This window comes from Protopterus annectens, chromosome 10.part0, assembly GCF_019279795.1.
Source record: "Protopterus annectens isolate FY-2018-M chromosome 10.part0, PAN1.0, whole genome shotgun sequence".
Classification (NCBI taxonomy): domain Eukaryota; kingdom Metazoa; phylum Chordata; order Ceratodontiformes; family Protopteridae; genus Protopterus; species Protopterus annectens.
In genome coordinates, this window is record NC_056744.1 from 1,208,035,021 (window position 1) to 1,208,050,471 (window position 15,451).

Consider the following 15,451-nt stretch of genomic DNA (forward strand, 5'->3'; position numbering starts at 1 on the left):
TATGCATTTATTTAAAAGGTAAATCCACTGGACATATCCCTTTTCAGGGCTGACCCCAGAGGACTGCACTCAGAGTCTCACAGTAGGCAGACAGATGTAGAAAGGATCACCTAAAAAGGAAAGAGCTCACTTAAAGCTCAGAGCCTTAATCGCCCTGCTTAAAATGCAGGGTACTAGTCTGTTAAATGAGCCATGAATATGTGTCATCCACCAGAGAAATGTCAGAGCCAGTTTAAGCCACTACCCCCCAACAGTGCCTTTTTAGGCAATACCAAACTGAAAGTACTTCCGACAAAGCAAATCAAAGCCAAGAAAATCTAAAGGTATTACTGCTTAATGCTAGAAATATAAACAAAAAACTGCACTCCCTAGAAGCTCTCTTTACCCTAGAGGATGCAGATGTCTGTGCAGTCAGTGAGACATTGTATAAAGCCACAGAAAGCACGCCAACAGTGCAAGGTTATAATGCCTTCTACACATTTAGGCCAGCTACTTCACAGGCAGGGATTAAAGGTGGAGGTGTCTCTATTTACATCAAAAATAAATATACTTCAATGCTGGTCAAACAGGACAATGTATTTGAGCTACTGCATGTTCAAATCACCATAGGTAAAATCCACTAACACTTCCTTGCAAGCTAAAGATACCTCTCTATGACCCAGGAAACCAATATCATGAATTTAAACTTATTAGAAACACTAACCATCCAGCCCAATACCATACGCATGGGGGACTTTAATTATCCCACCGTTAACTGGGAATCCTACAGGATACCAAACATACATGCACAGAGATTCCTGGATGTTGTAAACACAAACTTCCTGGACCAGATAGCCAATACAACAACCAGGGGTGCAACCATACTGGATCTGGTCCTCACTAATATGGGAGATTGCTGCGCACCCATACTGTATGCCTTCCCTGGTAAGGTCATACCACAAAATGGTCTCCTTTGAAGTAAAAATAAAACCTGGAACCCCGGCTAAACCTGGACTATTCAGGAACTATTCTAAGACTAACATCTTGCTACTAAGTTAGAATCTGGCAAAATTTCAAGCCACCATAAACCCTGAGAACATTTTTGCCTCTCCAGAACTGTTCACAGAAACCCTGTACAAGCATGTTAATAGCTGCATAGAGGCAGCTATACCCACCAGGAAGAAGTATAGCACTAACTTAAAAAAAAGCCATCCTGGTGGAATCACAAAATCAATCAGCTGTATAAGAGGAGGAAGACAGTCGTGGCAAAAATTAGGAGGTGCAGCACCCAGCATGATGAAAGCACACTCATCAAGTCCCCCCTCCTCTTCTTCCCCTTCCTCTCCCTAAGTCTATATCTAGTGGTGTCACCTGTGGTGCCATTTCTTTTTAAATTAATATTCCTGCCCCTCGATCACTGCTGCAATACACTGCATGTGTGCTTGCTGCTTGCTCAGGTACTTTTCTCTCAGGTTTCTCCCTTCTACATCGCCATTTAGACTGAAGGACATACCTCCCAAATAAGAAATCCAGGGATATTCTGAAACATAACCCCCTTCATCTGCATCTCGCTCGGGTATTTTTCTCTCTGGTTTCCCCCTTCTACAGCTCCATTTAGACTGAGGAACATACCTCCCAAAGAAGAAACCGGGGGATATTCTGAAAAATACCCCCCTCCATCTGTCTGTATGTGCAATACTTCTTGGTAAAGCTTATTTTTTAAGGTGTTTGCATTGCTAACCCACGGTATGCACACTAGCAGTTCTGCAGCAGTTCTTTTTCCTAACTTTCTCCCCGTCAGCCACTTCACTCCCTGTAATAGGTAGATTCTGCATTTTACCTTTCTCAGAAAAGCAACTAGATGGCAATATATTCCCAGTCATTGCTTTAGGCAACTTTCAATACTTTTTCCCTACTCCCTGCAGCTCTAAGGCCTGTTGTCCTTTCCCATTGTTTCTGCACAACTGTCACACCTGTTCAATTCTTCTTGAATTAGACCAAACCTTAACTCATAAGTAACATACCTCTGAGCTTGTCAGTACATTTGAGTGCCCGAGAGTGTCTGTATCACTGATTGTTTTTGTTAGTCTCTTCTACTCCTTCCTCCTTCTCAGTTCTGCCTGCTCCATTCGCCCTTCGGGCTCACTTCCATCCTATAGCCATCCTGTCCCCTGTCTCAAAAGTCCTTGAAAAATGCATACACTTGCAAATCCTTCCCTTCCTCCTAGGCAATTAACTTCTTTCTCCAACTCAAAATGTATTTAGACCTGGACATAGTACTACCACTGCCCTTCTCTCCTTCCTTGACATCATCAAGCACACCAGAGACTATGCAACGTTGTATCTTCCCTTCTCTTAGACTTATCGAAGGCCATCGATACTGTTTCCTACAAACTTCTCTTTTCTAAACTCTCTCTTCTCAATCTCTCTTCCTCCTTTATTAACTGGTTTTCAAGTTACCTTTCTAATAGACAACAAGCCATCAAGTGGAACCATAGTACCTCTTCCTTCCTTCAAACTCCAACAGGAGTTCCACAAGACTCAATACTGGGTCCCTTACTTTTTAACATCTTCATTAATAATTTCCATCAGTGCATTCCTAATACCAAACTTGTCCAATATGCAGATGATTCCACCATAATTTGCTATGCTCAGTATCTCCCCAAATTCATGCAACTAACACAAGATGCCTTCTCTTGTACCGAGTCTTTGATGTTGAATAATCACCTTGCTCTCAATGCATCCAAAACAAAAATCATAATCTTTACCCCATCTATAAACACCTCTATCGATACAAATTCCATCTCCATAGTTAGTCAGAATAAGATTCCCATTGAAATAGTCTCCCATACAAAACTTCTAGGTGTTATCACTGATGAACATTTAAAGTTTGACATTCACATACAAACTAGTATTAAGAAAACACATCAAAAGCATCCCATTGAAATAGTCTCCCATACAAAACTTCTAGGTGTTATCACTGATGAACATTTAAAGTTTGACATTCACATACAAACTAGTATTAAGAAAACACACCAAAAGCTTGGAATGCTGTATCATCACAGCTGTTACCTCACTCCCTCATCCAAACATATAATCTGTATTTCCTAACTCATTCCCTCTCTCTTGTATGGATCCCCTCTCCTCACCAACCTTCAATCCTCACTAAAGTCAAAGCTATCATCCTGCTACAATAAAATGTGTAAGTTTGCTACTGGGACCAAATCCTCCTCCCACCACTGTGATGAACTCCACTCTTTGAACTGGCTGGAACTCCCCCACTATCTCTCTTACATTCAACTGCTAACTGCTCATAAATTCATTTTCAAACCCTCTAAATGTCCTTCCCTCTCCTCCATACTCACCTTGCATCATCCTGACAGACTACTCAGGTCCAGTAACCAGAACCTCCTCCAAGTGTACAGACCCTTACATTCACCTGGGCAATTTCACCTATCTTTCTCCCACGCTGTTCTATGGAATTCACTTCTCCCCACATTCGAATCACCCAAAACCACTCTTCCTTCAAGACCATGCTCCCTTCCCATCTCTCTTCTCACTGGGAATGCTAGTGCTCTCACCCCACCTGACTCCCTCTATATCATTTCTGCTTCCTCAACCTTTTTTTTCTCCTTTCTCAAAACTCAACTTAGTGACTCCCTCCATTTCATTTCCACTCCCTCTCCCTTTTTTCCTTTCACATAACTCAACCTATTCACCTTTCACCATTCTGCTTTCCTTCTCTAATTCTTCCTCCCTCTCAACTCATGAAACTGAGTCCATAAATGCTTGCAGTCCAAATTATATGTATCTACTCCAAAATACTTATGTTTTAATTTCATTCAATGCTATGTTACAACACCTTGCTCAAATGTTATTATTCTGTCTTCTATATTACTGTGTTGCTCAAATATTATTCGGTCTTCTGTATTACTGTGTTTTAGTAGTTTTTGAAAACTGTTTTGTACTTGTTTACTTTGTTAATATTAGCTTTTTAATAATTGTATATGGAGCTTTTCTCCCAGGGCCTCCACTGAAAACAGGCTCATTCTGACCCAATGGACTTTCCTGGTTAACAAACTGCAAATAAATGCATAAATAAATAAAATATATATAAATAAATAAATAAAACTAAACAAACAACTCAGAGGACAAATAAAGTCTACTAAAGCCAAATTTGAGGTACGTTTGGCCGCCCAGGCCAAGGACAACCACAAACCATTCTTTAGCTATGTCCTCAACTTCAAAGGCAATACACAATTCTGTGCAGAGTTCATTATAAATGAAGCCACCTATACTAAGCCAGAAGATATAGAAAATGTCCTGGCTGATAAATTCAGCTCCAGCTTTACCCCTCTCTCCCCTCAACCTTCCCTCAGGAAATAATCATCAAATATAACTCCCCCTACTATCACTGGGGAACAGGTCCTTAATGGTCTCTCCAAGACCAAAAACACTGCATCAACAGACACAGACAATATCCCAGGATGCCTTCTAAACAGCATAAAATATACCCTATCAGGGCCTCTGGAATTACTATTTAACTGTAGCCTCCAAACAGGGTTTGAGACTCGTGAATGGAGAAAGGTGAGAGTCATTTCTCTGTACAAAGGAGGGCCATCTACAGACCCTGTAAACTACAGACCCATAAGTCTCACTAGTCTTATATGTAAAGCCATAGAAAGAATTATCATGGAGATGGTCAATCAAGATATAGTAAACCTCCAGACACTGGACCCAACCCAGTTTGGTTTTGTCAAGGGCAGATCGTGTCTACTCAATGTGGTGGACTTCTTTGAGAAAGTCACCAAAGCAATGGATAAGGGCAAAATTGTTCACACTGCCTACCTTGACCTGGTCAAAGCATTTGCCACAATACTCCTCTCAGGCATTGTTGAAAATCTCAAGAGTTTGGGTACAAACCAGTATGCCACCTGGTGGATTGCCAAATGGCTCACAGACAGGACCCAGGAAGTTAGAATTGGAGAGTCCACCTCTACAAAGAGGCCAGTCACAAGTGGAGTCCCTCAGGGATCAGTCCTTGGACTACTCCTTTGTGGCATTTACTTCTCAGAAGTCAAGGCCAATGTCAGTGGTCTCTGGCTTACTAAATTTGCAGATGATTGCAAATTAGGGGCTGTCACTGAATCTCACACTGATAGAAATGTTTTCCAGGAGGGGCTGACACAGACAAACAACTGGTGTCAGAGCCATGCACTAAAACTAAATGCCAAGAAATGCATAATAGTATCTTTTAGGAAGTCATCCATCCCTGGTGGCTATCATATTGACAAGACACCCCTTAGAGTTGACATAGTAGTTAGGGACTTAGGGGCAAACATAGATAGTAATGTAGCCTTTGATCATCAAATGTCTACAGTGGTGAGAAAATCATTCTATGTTGCGCAATGTATAAATAAAGGTATGGCATTTAATTCCAATGAAGTCATTGTTCCACTGTATTCAGCATTCATCAGACCTATCACTGAGTACAATGCCCCCTTTGGTATGTACCTAACCAGCCATATCCAACAATTGGAACATCCACAGATGCTCCTCACTAAAAGAATACAGGGCATAAGTAATATGTCCTAAGCAGACCACCTCAAGGCCCTATCACTGTATTTTGTCTCCTACAAGCTTTTGAGGGGATATCTCAGTTTGTTTTTTGTAATCTTTATAATATATCTTTACCATCTCAAAAGTGCCTACTCCTCTCTGTACTCTTCTTTTCTAGACCTAACACCACTCTTAAGTATTCAGCTGTGGTACTGCCTTTGTCTTTTATCCAACCGGTAGATACATTTTTATAAGAAAAGCGCAGTCCAGGTCTGAACTGTCTGCAAACAGCTAAAGTTAACTTTGAATATGTGTCTACCTGTTTGAGCCAATATTCATTATCCCCTGGAGAGCACTCTGCTTTGGCTTGTAAGCAGAACCCCCCCCACCACACACACACACACACACACACACACACACACACACACACACACACACACACACATCTTCCATTTTCTCTTGTATTCCCTTCTGTTAGCAAATAGTATCCATAACTGATAAATACTGTATGTTTGTTAATTTAAACTAAGACCACAGTAGCCTACTGATACAAGGTTATCCTGTTTTTTCCACCTGCGAAATGGTTAAGAAATGACTTTACAGTTTCAGAGCAGTCCTTGGTCAATTCTGATTGTTTCTTAAACACAAACTTGTCTTTGCTTTGGCTCATTAGCAGCAGTACAAAGAACTGCCTGCTCACACCCTTGTTCTCTCCCTTCCCCTTCCCTGTTTATTACCTTAAGCCGATCCCAAAGTTAATGAATATTACCTGTGGCAGGCACCATTTTTAAAACTACAACCACCCTTTGAGCACCTTATGCTCAACCCTGCCAGAAAACTTACTAAAACTGCCTTAAGTGGGGTACAGCTAACTGACAGTTCATGGAAATACAGGGTACCTACCTGAGTCTCCAAATTCACCATTATATGTTCTTTTATCAGTTTCCTCTGTTACCTGATTGTTTCCAGCCCCCTCATAAGAGCAACTAACAGGGTCTCTACCCGCTTCACTCCCCACCCTGCCCCCTATTCCCTCCCACCCCCTGTGGTCCCACCTTTATTGCACTCAAACCCCTCCCATCTTTCCAATAGCCAACCACAGCACTAACCCAACACTACCTCCTCCATCTTCCCACTACTATCACACCTCCTCAACTAACATGTACAAGCATACCTTACCTATGCTCACTGCATGCACTCTCCTTGCATATCTTACATCCTACCAAAGCTCCATCATTCCCCCACTCAGCCACTACCACTGTACTACTACTCACACCACCACTCATGTCTCACCCTCACTCAGCTCCCTTCCCACCAACTCAAGAACCATCCCTATGCACCCCCCACATATTCTAACAACTATATTACTCAAACATAAAGCATCCCTACAACTTAACATAGTGACCCTCCCAACATACCCATTACCCACAGAGCACAATCATAAAGTTTCCCTAATAAACAAACACATTCAAAAACTGAGAAAACTAATAACCGCATGCATATCAAAACTAGCCCTAAGTGGAGGCATCCACCCCAACCCTGGCCCTACTATCTCCAACCACACTCCTCATAATCAGACTAGAAACCACAACTTCTCCCAAATCACAGCCAATAGAAAGCCAAGTGACTTCCTTCTACTAAGCCTAAATATTAGAAGTATATCCAACAAAGTCCATGAACTCCATCCCACCATAGACTTGTACTCCCCAGATATAGTCATCCTGACAGAAACCTAGCTAAAACCTCATATTACCAGTGAGCAAATCCTCCCTGCCCGTTACAGCATACTAAGAGCAGATCGGCTAAACAAGAAAGGAGGCAGTGTAGCTATAATATTTAAACAGCATCTAAACATCCAGATCTCAAAATCATCAGGCCCACAAATAGGCAATGAAAAAATCATATATACCAACCTCAAAATAATCCAAAATAAAAACCAACAGCATAATTGGATGCTACTTCTCACCTGGCCAAAACATCCCTCCACTAGAAAACCTCCTCATCTGGTCTACCCACCATCTCCCCCAAGAAACTATAATTTTAGGGGATTTCAATATTGACTGGCAATCCTGTTCTGGCAGCCATCCAACCCATCATCTAAACCTTCATGGCTTCACCAAACTAGTCCATTCGCCAACCAGGATAAATAAAAACTCCAACAAGCACACTACCCTGGATTGGATACTAGTCAGTAAGAGGCCCCAGTCATAACAGGCTGCTTATCAGATAGCCTCAGTGATCACTCCCCAACATTCCTACTCAAAAAACACCTATACCAAGCTAAACCTGTCATCTACCGTCAAATATGTAAAAGAATAAACTTCACTTTCATCTCATCCCTCAAAGAATGTAACCAGCATCCTCTAAAGTACCTCAGTCTTGATGATGCAGTTGAATTTTTTAATACTACCTTCCTGAGCATCCTTAATTACCATGCCCCCATAAGACTTTCCAGAACCAAAGCACAACCCTCCCTATGGCTACAGAAAAACACTGTCAGAAATGAAAAACAGGGATAAAACCTGGGAGCACTGGCGCAAAACCAAAACCCCCTCAAATAAACAGAAATTCCTAGAACTACACAATAGAGCCAAAAAGCTAATAAAACAGGACAAATTCCAATACTACTAGTCTGCCCTAGACTCCTCCCAACACAACCCCAAACAATTCTGGTCCTCCATAAACTCCATCCTCCACCCAGGTAAAGTCAGTACCCCTCCTCCTAACATCCCTCACTCCTCCGAAAATATTGCTACCTCATTCAACACACACTTCACACAAACCATACTATCACTAGCTAAACAACACAACCTCCCTCCCCTCCAACTCACACCTTCAACTAATAATCTCCCCACTGTCTTCTCTTTTTCTCCTGTTCCTACCTCCAACATAAAAAAAAAAAACTCTTAACTAAACAAGCCCACCAAATTAGCAGACAACCTCCCAAGTGAATACCTACAAATCACAGCTGATGCTCTGGCCTACCCAGCATCCATCTTGATTAACCGATCTCTGTCGAAAGTTACGTTCCCACACAATGGAAGGTATCACATATAATTCCTCTTCACAAAACTAACCAATTACCACCCCATAGCTATTCTCTCTCCTCTCTCCAAAATACTAGAGAAATGCATTCACTCTCAGGTCTCAGACTACCTCCTTACTAACAACTTCTTTTCCAATACTCAGCATGGTTTCTGACCAAACCATAGCACCAACACTGCCTACTCTCCTTTACTAACACTATCCTTCAGCATAAAAACAATGGCTATCTCTTGTCTGCTACTTCCCTAGACCTATCTAATGCATTTGACAATGTCCCACACAAACAACTCATGTCTGTCCTCAGTAACCTATCCTTCTCTCAATCAGTCACTAACTGGTTTCAGAGTTATCTGTCTGACTGCCAACAATCCGTTGTATGGCAGAATGACATATCTCCCCAACTACCTGTCTCTATAGGGGTTCCCCAAGAATCCATCCTTGGACCCCTACTCTTCTCTATTTTCACCAATAATCTAGCCTCTGCCACCAAACATGGCACACTCATACAATATGCAGATGACTCAACCATCATCTGCTCAGCCCAGTCCCAACCCAAACTGTAAAAAGTCACACACAAGCCTTTTCCTCTGTTAAAAGTTATTTGATGCCCAATTAATACACAACCCAAACAAAACTAAACTACTCATCTTCCAACCCACGAAATATACTCAAAACAACTCTCACTTTAACATCACAGCAAAAGACAACACCACTATACACCCAACAAAACATATCAAATTCCTAGGAGTGGAAATAGACAAACTAAAATTTGACATTCACATATCCATGATCATAAAAAAGTCCACAAAAAAACTAGGTGCATTGTACAGAAATAAGCAACTTCTCACCAAAGCAGCAAAGATTTCAGTAGCAAATTCCCACCTTATCTCCGCCCTACTTTATGCCTCTCCAATATATACCAACCTAAGGCAATGCAATCTAAACAAGCTAGAGACCTGCTACAACAAATTTGCCAAAGTCGCCACAGGGGCATCCTACTGTAGTCACCACTGTCTCTCACTTGGTGAACTGGGCTGGCTTGAACTCCCTCACCTCCTTCAATGGTATCAACTCACACTCGCCCACAAACTAGTAAACCATCCACTAAATGTCCCATCCCTATCGCACCACCAGACCACTAAGATCCAGCAACAAAAATTACTTGCAGGTCACTAAAGCCAATAACACTGCTGGTGAAGCACTATTCTCTTGCGCCATAGCCAAATTATAGAACTACCTCCCACCCACAATTACCTCCATACCATCATGTACCCATGTCAAAACTTTACTAAAAGTGCACCTAAAAACATGCTGGCTATACCCTTGCAACTCCCACTCTAATATCACCCGCCCCATCCACCCACTACCTTTCTTTCCACCCCACTAACTACCCTGATTATAGCAAGCTTGGATGCTCATAAGCCTAACAACTTATTATACAGCAGGAACTTCTTATTGTAAAAATAGTTAATGTCTATTATGTACTTCACAGATGATAAACATTCTAATCATCTACTGATGTACTATGGTCTTCATCTGTAACTATGTTTGTAATTGTTAATTGCTATGTTGATCAAATTGTTAATTGCTATGTAAATCCAATGCAACTACTGTCTGTATATTTTAACTGTGGAGCTTTTCTCCCCGGGCCTCCACTGAAAATGGACCTATGTCCAGTCGGACACTCCAGGTCAATAAATGTAAATAAATAAATAAATACCTATGCCTGCCACACAGGGCATTGTCAGACTCCACTCTGATGGACCCCATGCATATCCACAAAACAAATAGCACCAGAATGACCCATTTTAAAGACTTAAACCTTAACTGAGATATAAACAGGACCTGCTGGCAAGATAGATATGTATCCCAGAGACTTTCCTGTCTATGGAACAGGCTCCCCATCCATGTAATGCAGAGTTCCTCCCTAACCCAATTCAAGTACAACTTAGACAATTGAATGGGAAACTGGAAATTCATCCCTGGTTTGGCACCTATTTCTCTAGTGGACAGAGGTGCCCTGCAAATTGTTCATCTCCCAGGCCCATGCTTACCCTTATCAAGCATATCAGAACTTGTCTGAGATATGGGATGCATGGCTAGGCTTAAAAAGGCCCTTGTGGTCATTAGCCTAGTAAACAGCTATGAACCTATAAGTAGGGCAATCAGCTTGTCAGAATGGTTGTGGTTACTAGAACTGTGCAAAGTACTCATTTCAGCAGTCTACCAAGAGCTTGTGTGTGCATATGAGTGTGTGAGTGTGGTGCGTGTGTGTGTACATGTGCGTGTGTGTACATGTATGTGTGTATATATATACGTGTATGTATGTGTGTATATATACATGTGTATATATATATATATATATATATATATATATATGTGCATGTATGTGTGTATATATACGTGTATGTGTGTACACACATGTACGTGTGTGTGTACATGCGCATGTGTGTGTACATGTGTGTGTGTACATGTGCATATGTTGAGAGATGATCTTGCACTCCTGATAAACCTTCCAGCAGATGAATGGCACTTGCTCATGGGTCTCATAAACTGGAGAACATTCCACCTCCAATGCATAAAATTGTGCTACCAGATTACAAATATGCATTTGTCTAAAATAACTGTTTTTTTGTAGAACCAATATCACTTTCACATGCCTGCTACTAGTATAATCACCTACAAGTTCCTGATTGTGTAGAAAAACAGCAAATGCTTGCTTTTACACAAAATAAAAATATTTGACTTTTATAGCAAATTTAAAGAAAACTATCAGCTTGAAACCAGGTAGCTTGAATCTGTCAAATTTCAGCAATTTTGTTTCAGGAGAACAAATGAGTCCACTATTCACTATTCTAATAGGGAGGGGTGATATTAAAAGCCAACAATAAAATCAGAAGTTTTTTACATTGTCATAATTTTGTGGTTGTCTTAGAACTCATATTAAAACCAAACCCGGTTATATAATTCATTGAAAGGAAATTGCTTAACAAAAGTTTGAATAGTTTATGCAAACTTCTACTGAAGAAGACCCCCCCCCCCCCCACTTGCTCACAGGCACACACACACACACAGACAAAAATATAAACAGAAAATACATTTAGCTACCATTTTTCAACTGTGTAAATATGTCAGTCTATGGACTTTTCGGCCAACATCCAGGCCAGAAGAGAAAGGGTTAAATATAATATATACATAAAAAATAGTGTAGCTAATTATTTTTTTTTTTTGGGAGGGAATAAGAAACAGGAATGTTCATGAAAATGTGCAAACTCTGTAAGGACGGTGACAGGAGGCCAGCTCTGAATCCTAGATTTTAGAGCTGTAAGCAGAAATCTTAGCAGTAAGTCCTTATGTTTTATTTGATCTTACCTATGTCCTAAAAATTGATTTATAGTAAATGCTAAGACTTCTTTATACTGCAGTATTTCTTGCTCTGCAGCATTTGAAGCTGTACACTTATCTTACAATTCATTTCTTCTTTCATTCTGTCTCATACAGTCTTTGATAACCACTTCATCATAACCAATCCCCTCCCCCGCGCGAGCACACATACATACACCTCAGCCATTCCTCTCAACTGTCCACATTTTCACAGAATGTCCAGATTTTTGCCTCACATTTTCTGTCTATTCCTCATAAAATGTATGGTTTCTGGCACATCTCTGGGATGATCTGCGGATTAAAGTCGCTAAATAATGGCATACATTTGAGTTTCAGACTTCAAATCCTTCAGAAAATGCTTGATAAAACAAGCCCATTACTCTAGCTACTATCTAAGTTTATTAAAGCAATATTTAAAATGTGTCTCTATTTGGAGACCTTTGTCCTCCCATTTTGTCAGGCTTTGTCCAGATTTCTTGCACTAAGAGGTTGAAAGATATCACCTCAGCTCTTTAAAGTTTTGCAGAATGCCCCAATTTTTGCCTCAGTTTTTGGTCTGTGCCTCATAAAAATTTGTGTTGTTCTTGCAAATCACTGTGGAGGATATGAAGTCACTAAATAATGACAGACATTTAAAATGAATTTCAGACTTCATAGCCTTCAGAAAAATGATTGATTTGTTTTATTCATATATTGTATAACATTTTAAATTTTGTCAAATTTGTAATTAATCTCAAAAATCTTAATAAAATATAAAAAAAAAAAGAATATAAGAAAATGCACGCCAATGCTAACCATATATCACTATCAACTTTCTAAGCTTATAGGAGCAGCATTAAAAATATGTCCCTTCTTTTACCCTTTGTATTCTCGTTATTTTAATATTTGTTGTGATTCTTGCACTAAACACACACACACACACACACACACACACACACACACACTTGGAGGATAGTAAAACACGACGTGTGCATGTATACTGGTGTAATCTTAGAGATGCAAATACTAAAAATAGTAATAACGACCGTCTACTTTTGTGAAGATGGTGAGCTAACTTTGTCTAACCGCGGTTAAGTTTTATGCCAAGAACTTTCTGTTAGTTGCCTACATAACCATGTTCTACAGTCTCACCCAACCAAAAATGTTTTGATGTTTACCACCACAAGTTCAATAGTTGCATAATAAAGCTAGGCACCAGTCAACAAACAAATAATATCGTGTTTGTACAACATCAGGACTGACTGCCTAATACAATTACCCTGATTTGTTTGTTACCTGCTACGCTGCACAGTGATGAAATGGAAACAATCCATGTGGAGCGCAGCTTGCCCAATTGGAAAAATGAGCTTATCTGTCTAGAGAGCATCAACGGTTCCATTTCTATGCTTGTGCATTAGGAAAGCTTTGAGAAATGATATGCACTGCATTCATGTTATAAGGCATTCCTCCTGATTGCCAGTGAGCTCCTTACCTTAGCCACCACATGTAGCTGTACTCATAGGGGAAGAAGCTGTTGGGATCGTCGCAGCAGTACTTGATGTCATTGAAGCCGCAGCAGTAGCGCTCATTAGCCGGACCTTCTGGAGGGGGACAGCTAAACCCACTGACCAGCACCTGCTGGGCGTTATAATAACTCAGGCAGTCAGCACTCATGTTGCTCTAGGTCAGGCCCTTTAAGAACAGAAACCTGCAAGTCGCGGAAAGAAGGCTTACAAATTGCTCCAGATGTCATTTATCCAAAACTTCCAGGTGAACTGAATTTAACAGGTTCTCAAATTCTTCAGCTTGTAATTTATCCATGTGCTCATTCAAACCGTTTCACTAGGAAAGTGAAGTAGTTATTTGTATTGACTTCATTGAGAAAAAGATTATACTAGTTTTCCGATACAGTTAAATAAACCGGATGCTTTCTTGTATCAAGTTTTTCCCACGTAAAATGAAAGGAAGCGAATGGATTCTAAGTTGTCATCCTGCATAAAGAGAATCTTAGTTGATCTATTTACTGAATGGAATTCCAAAGTTTAGATCGGTTGTCTCAGTGTCAGCTGTGAGGTGTGGGTAGGAATTTCCTGCACAGCCTGTTTCTCTACGCAGCCCTGGTCAGTTGTCATGTGCAGAACCCAAACTCCTCAGGTGAGGCTGCAGATTCTTTGCTCGGAATTAGCAACAATTCCCCCTTCCCCCTTATCTTTGCTGCAATGATCTCCCTAATAATGAGCCGGACCCTTTCAGTTAGAACAATCCATATTCAAAATGTGGTGCAGATGGAAAAATCACAGGGCAAGTCTTGTTCCTGCGCCTAGTATGATCCAGGACTTCCAGAAAATTGTCCTTTGACAGATGACAAACTCGCAAGAAATCAAGCAACAAACTGTAGGATGAATGCACCTGGAGATGAGAAATGTTAAAGTAGTGGCGATGCTTTCGAGGCTGACGTAGTAGTTCTGCTTTTAACATCGGGTCGGGTAGCATTGCATGTTCAGATATTCGCAACGCGAATGAAATACTTGCCGTTTTATACTTCTCAAGAGGACATTAGTCCTTTCATCATTGTACCTCCATCCCCGAGAAAGACTTCATAGTGGGTTACTGTTCCATTTTTTTGGGGGGGGGGGTGGAGTTGCAACTGCACAGCAGAATACTGTGCTGTATGCGGTACAGCAGCAAACACATTTAACCCTCTTGGAGTTGTCACGGGTGGGGGGGGGGGGTAATTGGTGCTGTCGTTTGTGTCAGAAATAAAGAAGGTTTGTATTTTTTCCAAAAAGGACCGCACACACCTCTCAACTCTCAACATGTAAACACTCAAAATAGGGACAAAGGCCCTTGACAACTAGCATCATCATGCCAAAATCTGGGCATTTAATTAGCATAAAATGTCAATACCAAATAGCACATAACTTTTCTGCTTCCAGTAGAAGTGTGTATAAGCACATTATCAAAGAAACGGTATAAAACCTGTAGACTTTAATGAATTGTATTGCAAAATTGTATCAGACAAGGTAAAGGACATGTAAGATGCGTGTCCTCTTTCTGTAAGTTCTCGGTGCCATTAGTGCGTTGGTCAAGAAGTGCGCTTTTCTGCATTCTGAATAGTTTCGAAAATCACGTGTGAAGACGAGGAATTCAGAAATGTGTGATAAGAGGTAAACCAAACCTGACAATAGGGGCACCAGGCATAACTCCAAAACTAGTTAGAGCATATGCAGGGGTAAATCAAGCCTGAAAATAGGAATGTTCTACAGGGACAGTTATTGACCCATAATCATATTTAAAATGACAGGATGAAAAAAGTGGTGCTCACATCTTTGTCTTGCATTGCTTGGGAAAAAAAAGCACACACATACACACACACACACACACACAGTTATAGACTTTGTTATTAGTAAACTGGACGATTGACATACCCCCTAAACTCTTAGCACAAGAAATCAGAACAAAAGCAAACATAATGTGGTGCGGGGGGGGGGGGGGACCCAACAAA

The 15,451-nt window shown here is 40.7% G+C and overlaps 1 protein-coding gene across 1 annotated transcript in view; it reads right to left on the reverse strand.

Annotated features, from left to right (window-relative positions):
* Positions 1–14,604, reverse strand: part of SHISAL2A (shisa like 2A) — a 2,291,278-nt gene extending 2,276,674 nt beyond the window's left edge. Inside the window, exon 1 of the mRNA XM_044085954.1 lies at positions 13,439–14,604. Coding sequence (XP_043941889.1) covers positions 13,439–13,620 — 182 coding nt within the window. The 5' untranslated portion in view covers positions 13,621–14,604. The remainder of the gene's footprint in view (positions 1–13,438) is intronic.
* Between the last annotated feature and the right edge of the window lie 847 nt (positions 14,605–15,451).